Source organism: Littorina saxatilis, linkage group LG12 (genome assembly GCF_037325665.1).
Source record: "Littorina saxatilis isolate snail1 linkage group LG12, US_GU_Lsax_2.0, whole genome shotgun sequence".
Taxonomy (NCBI): domain Eukaryota; kingdom Metazoa; phylum Mollusca; class Gastropoda; order Littorinimorpha; family Littorinidae; genus Littorina; species Littorina saxatilis.
Genome location: NC_090256.1, coordinates 77602122 through 77608125, shown reverse-complemented (window position 1 = coordinate 77608125; position 6004 = coordinate 77602122). Strand labels below are relative to the sequence as shown.

The 6004-nt window shown below is 41.0% G+C and overlaps 1 protein-coding gene across 1 annotated transcript; it reads right to left on the bottom strand.

Annotated features, from left to right (window-relative positions):
* Window positions 1-1450: 1450 nt before the first annotated feature.
* LOC138983206 (bursicon-like) lies at window positions 1451-2331 on the bottom strand. Its single transcript, XM_070356618.1, has 2 exons — window positions 2326-2331; window positions 1451-1852 (listed from the first exon to the last, which is right to left on the bottom strand). Exons 1-2 carry the CDS (start codon window positions 2329-2331, stop codon window positions 1451-1453), a joined length of 408 nt encoding a protein of 135 aa, XP_070212719.1.
* Window positions 2332-6004: the final 3673 nt, after the last annotated feature.

The window sequence follows — 6004 nt, the reverse complement described above, 5'->3', positions numbered from 1 at the left end:
GCCGAGTCACTTCGACGGTGTTCAGTAGTGGTTCTGTCCTGAGTCAACGGACGCAGCCCACTGCCTACTATGCCCCCTACTAACGACATTGACTGTTAAGTCGCGGAGCCAGACTGAGTGAACGTCCCCTCCAGAGAGCAGACTGCCACTATGTCCCTCCTGAGCATCACACGTTGAAGACTGAAAGCAGAAGTACTATTTAGGGAAGGAACAAGAACACTAAGACCAGGATCACGAAGGGCCACAAGAGCCGCCCGAGATACATTTTATTTGTGGATGATTTATGAGATGAGGATGAATAAAAAAACCAAGAAAGGTAGGTTGTTGGAACGTTTGTTATTGACAAAACAACACATTCACAGATATTTCGACCCAACGGTCTTTTAAGTTTTGTACTTCTGGGTGGAAATATATGTGAATGTATTGTTTTATCAATAACAAACGTTCCAACAACCTACCTTTCTTGGGTTTTTTTATTCTGAATTTTAGAACATTGGCAGTCTCTTTGTTTTTGGAGATGAGGATGATTAGAGGGACGATGTCATGAATTTCCATTATGGTTTGAGACTACGTGACAGGGCAGCACTCTGCGCATACTGGCGTCAACTAGCGCGAGAACGGCTGCACCTACGGTGTTGGCCATGATAACACGACCTTGGCACCCTCAAAGTCGTATCCGTGAAGTGAATGACACTCGGCTGTGTGATCCCAGCCTTCCCATTGGAACCATAGCAATTCATATCTGGGTAGGAGCCGGTCGAAGCCCGAAAAACCCACATAACTCTGATGGGATTCGAACCCACGACCTCCCAACCCGCAGTCCGATGCGCTAATCACTGTGCTACGGGGGCCGGTGTCACGAACTGAAACCTCTGCTGAACAATCCTTCTCATCAGTTGCGGTCAATGCGCATGCGCCAATCTTGGACTTAAAAAATGCGACCCTTTGACCGAACGAACCATGGGTTAGGGTTAGGATTAGGGTAAGGGTTAGGGTTAGGGTTAGGTAGTTCACGACCTGATTAATCTCCCCATGTTAGCGCATTCGCATTGACCGCAATGAGAAGGATTGTTCAGGCAGAGATTTCAGTTCGTGACACCGGCAATTGCTTCAAACTTGACTAGATGTAATACCCCAAAAAAAATAATTTAGAAAAAAAGCATTATATTTCCGACACCAAACATGAATAATGTTTGTCCCTTTCGGTATCACAAGTTATGACAGTTTGTACCACGTTTGAGTTTGATGAATTGCAGTCGTTTTCCAGGCGTCTTGTTTAGCCACAGTGTTGCACGATTCTCGTTGAAAGTGTTGGTGGCTTTAACTTGAAGAGCAGTCGTTACATATTAGCTTAGACTGATAACTTGGCTCTTGTTGGCTTTGTCGCCGAAGGTCTGTCAACACCAACGGTCGCTACAGTTTGAATTATCGTGCTTTTTGGCCCACACTATTACTGAGAGCACGGGCGACAGGCACAGCGTCGGGGCAGGCGGAAGGACACGGAGAAGACTTTGCTGGTGGTGGGGTCATCCCGATTGGGACACCGCATTCTGGTCCTGCCGGACTGGCTGCCCAGCTCGCGACAGCAACGACACGAGCGCTCCATCTGGTACGGCCGGTTGCGGTCAGGCTGACTGTAGGAGTAGCAGCTCCCGCGACAGGCCAAGGCCATCACCGTTTTGGGCACACAGCTGCGGTAGCGGATCTGTAACTCTACCAGTCCTAGCGCGCAGTGTTCCTCGGCGACCACCAGCAGGGGCAGAGGGCTGGAGATGCAGAGCAGGAGGAAAAGGAGGCGCGGGGAGCGGAGGCACCACACCAGCAGCGCCAGCAGCCACTTGTGGAAGGCCGCCTGCAACACGAAGAATGGACTTTGAATCAGTGACAGTTCTTTCAATACCGCGTTCTCAACACTTCATTAAACCTTTCACTAACAGCCACCTTTAAGATAAGATATGATAAGATAAGGCCCCCCCAAAAAAAATAGTCTGTTTACGGTAACCCGACCGACCCTATTTTTTTCGCGCGACCCTAGACTTTTTTTTTGGTATTTGGGAAAAAAAAAAAATGAAAATAAAAAAAATCTTTTTTTTTTTTTTTTTTGTTGCAAAATAACGTAAAAATATGGTTTTTTTGAAAAAGAAAAAAAAAATCCCGACCTACCGACCCTATTTTTTTGGCCTATGTTACCGTAAACAGACCTATTTTTTTTTTGGCCTAAGATAAGATAAGATAAGAAAACTTTAATGTTCGTTTTCATTTTACACAAACATGGACATTTTTCTTTTGGCACCACATCGCATTTTTGGCACCACATAAGCACACCGACATTACGTTACCTCATTAATTTTCCTGCACCGCCTCGGTCTTCGGGTATGGTTAGCCGAGACTATCTTAAGGTAGTCTCGGCGATGACTGGCTTTTGGTATTGATCTTTATAGTTTGGTAACGTCTGACTAAATGTTTTATATCGCTTCACGCGACTTGATTTAATTCACCTTTGGGCTCGGCTAAGATCAGCTAGCCTCCGGGCGAAAAGCTAAAAGAAGTAGCCTGCTGATAAAACCCACATAGATTAGGGACTACTTAGTTCTTATCTTATCTCAACAATCTATAGATCTTTTATCTTTCTATCACCGGTTATTTCAACGTCACAATCAAAACGCGGCAGAATAATCGATAAGATGAAGAATGCTTTAATTTGGCTGCAAAATGTGTAGCAATAATTTTTTGGCTAAGTTTTAGTTGGCTTAGGTTAAGTGTGTGTGTGTGTGTGTGTGTGTGTGTGTGTGTGTGTGTGTGTGTGTGTGTGTGTGTGTGTGTGTGTGTGTGTGTGTGTGTGTGTTCAGCTAGTGTAATAATGAAGCGAAGAGAGGGTGAGGGCCAGCAGCGATCACGTCAATAAAACCATTACTCCCTCCTTTTGCACATACTTTGATCTCCTGCTATCATGGTCTTCTATTCCGCAAGGCTTATTTAAACAAGGTTTTCCATTGACAAAAAAATAACTCCAAGTGGGAACAGAAACGAATAAAAAATATCCGGAAATGATGATAATGTGAACACTGATAATGTTTTAGATTTGATTATTCTTTTTGGAAAATATTATATTTATAAATGTAAAATTCAGGGCTCAGTTCCGCTTTTGAGTGTTTTTTTGAAAATATTAAAACAAAGATATTACATTGAAAAGAAATTGAATTTTATCAGGAATAGAAATGTTGAATTTTTGTCAGAGTGGTTACCCTATGCGAATATATGTTAGGTTATGGACCAAGGCGAAGTGTCCATTTCAGCTTAACTTTTTCCACAGTTTAAAATTGTAGGTTTGTATAAGATTTTAGGCAAGAGTGTGTGTGTATGTCTTATGTCTGTCTGCTTCACTTATCCTCGTACCTGTCTGTCACCCTGTCCAATCTTATGGGTGTAGGGGTGTCTTGTATTTTAGTGACTTTTGACTATTGTAGGGTGGAAGTTCAAAAAGAATCTATTATTTGTATTATGATACCACCACCATCATTACCACCCCTCTCTCTCTCTCTCTCTCTCTCTCTCTCTCTCTCTCTCTCTCTCTCTCTCTCTCTCTCTCTCTCTCTCTCTCTCTCTCTCTCTCTTTCTTTTTATCAGTATTGTAATCTGCATGTTATGTTATGCTCTGGCCTTACTTGTAGGCGAACGGTATGTTATATGTCCGTCTGTCGGTTATGTCCTAATGTTGTATATGTAAATGGCAAGTATACAAGACATATATATATGTCTTGTATACTTGCCATTTACATATTTAATATACATGTTGAAGGATGAATGATGATACATTGTAGACGGATGCATGTTATTGATTAAAAGCCCCACAATGATGTGCTTGGCAAATACAAAGAGAAAAAATAAAAAATAAATATCCGGAACAGCGGCTGGTTAAACATGAAAATACTTGTTTAACGACTCCTGTGCCAATATGATCCCAATTAAAGCTGTGTCAACAACAACAAAAGAGAAGAATATTGACTGGAAAATAACATTGCCCGTATTAACAAATTGCCATATTGCTCACGTCTTTGTCGGAGAATCAGCAATACCGTCCCTCCCTTGTTCTGGCACGTTCCCAGACCCTCTTCTGTCTTGTGGTCAGGGTATACGCGTCCTTTAACACGACAGGCTACTCAGACGAGGTTTTTGATCAGTAACATTCCCCCCATTAGCATCGGCTTGTGCACATAATTTAGTTCAATGGCCCGTCTTACAAATATCACGCGAACGCCTTTGGCGTACATTTTCTCAATGACAGTGCATAAATGTCGTTAAAACTTCTTTTGAGCTGCTTATGCAACTTCGAAACAAGATGCAGTGGTAAGGCGGGGGCGGCAGTCGTAGCGTGCAATCCCGTCTCAAGCACGCCTGCTGTTTAAGAGAGAGAGAGAGAGAGAGAGAGAGAGAGAGAGAGAGAGAGAGAGAGAGAGAGAGAGAGAGAGAGAGAGAGAGAGCTGGCCGTGATGATGATGATGATGATGATGATGATGATGATGATGATGATGATGATGATGATGATGATTCTGTGGCCTTTTTTAAAATAACGAAAACTATTTGGTAAACTAACAAATCAATAGTTTCTGTGTCTGTGAATCTCTGTCTCTCACTCTGACCAAATGTTTCAAAGTTATATCTGCCCAAGTATATGAATATGTATGGATACTATCAAAATATGTTCTGTTAACATACACGGATTGAGAAATGCGATAAAAAGAAAAACGTTTTTCAATAACAAAAAGAAAGAAAAAACAGATATAATATGCGTACAAGAGTCTTATATTACTGACGACGTTAAGGAACTATGGGAAAAAGAATGGGGAGGGAAGATGTTTTATTCCACTGTCTCCAACCACAGTATGGGTCAGCTAGTTTTAGTGAATAAGAACTTTCAACATGATGTAAAATGTGTGTTTAAAACAGACCGAATGTTAGGTGTAGAAATTCAGATAGATGATAAGAAACTGTATGTAATCAATGTGTATTCCCCAACAATAGTGAATGAGAAAGAAACTTTTCTTAAAAAATTAAGTACCCACATTGAAACGATTGAAACAGATGACGTTATTGTATGTGGAGATTTCAATTGTGTTCTGTCAAATTCACTTGATGTAATTTGTGGTGATGATCATGCACAGAAAGCTATAGACAATTTTAAACGTTTTTTGAGTGACTGTCAGCTGGATGATATGTGGAGACTCTTTAACCCAGATTGCAAAGAATTTACGTGGAGTCGCATGAACCCATTTATAGCAAGAAGACTTGATTACATTTTAGCCTCTAGTGGAGTGGTCGACCACGCCAGCGATTGTATTATACAGTCAGTGGCTCATTCAGATCACCGACAGGTCATCTTGACCTACAAAGTAACGCACGTGTTGCGTGGTCCATCATACTGGAAGTTTAATGATAGCCTACTGCACGATAAAGCATTAGTTGACAACATCAATATATTTCTTAAAAAATATGAAGAAGAATCAAGTAATGAAGATGCACAAATAAGATGGGATATATGTAAAATAAAAATAAGAGAGATGTGTATATCGTATTCTAGAGCAAAGAAAACTCTCAGTATAAACAAACACACCCTTTTACAACAGCAGTTAAATGAAACGGACAGACTTTTGGCTCTGGACCCCAGTAACGCCAGACTGGTGACTAAGCGAGAGCACATCAAGCAGGAGCTAGAACTATTTACAATACAAGAAGCTAAAGGGGCACAAATTAGATCTAGGATAACATTCATTGAGGAGGGTGAGAAAAACACGCGTTATTTCCTAAACTTAGAGAAAGCTCACGCAAAAAATAAGATACTAGATAGAATAGAAATAACAGAGAATGAATTTATTACAAGTCAGTCTGAAATATTAAAGGAACAAACCCGCTTCTTTACTAACAGATACACTAAAAACACCAATTTTAATAACTTTCTTGGGGACGAATTTTTAAAAAACACTGACATCCCAAAATTATCAGAGGA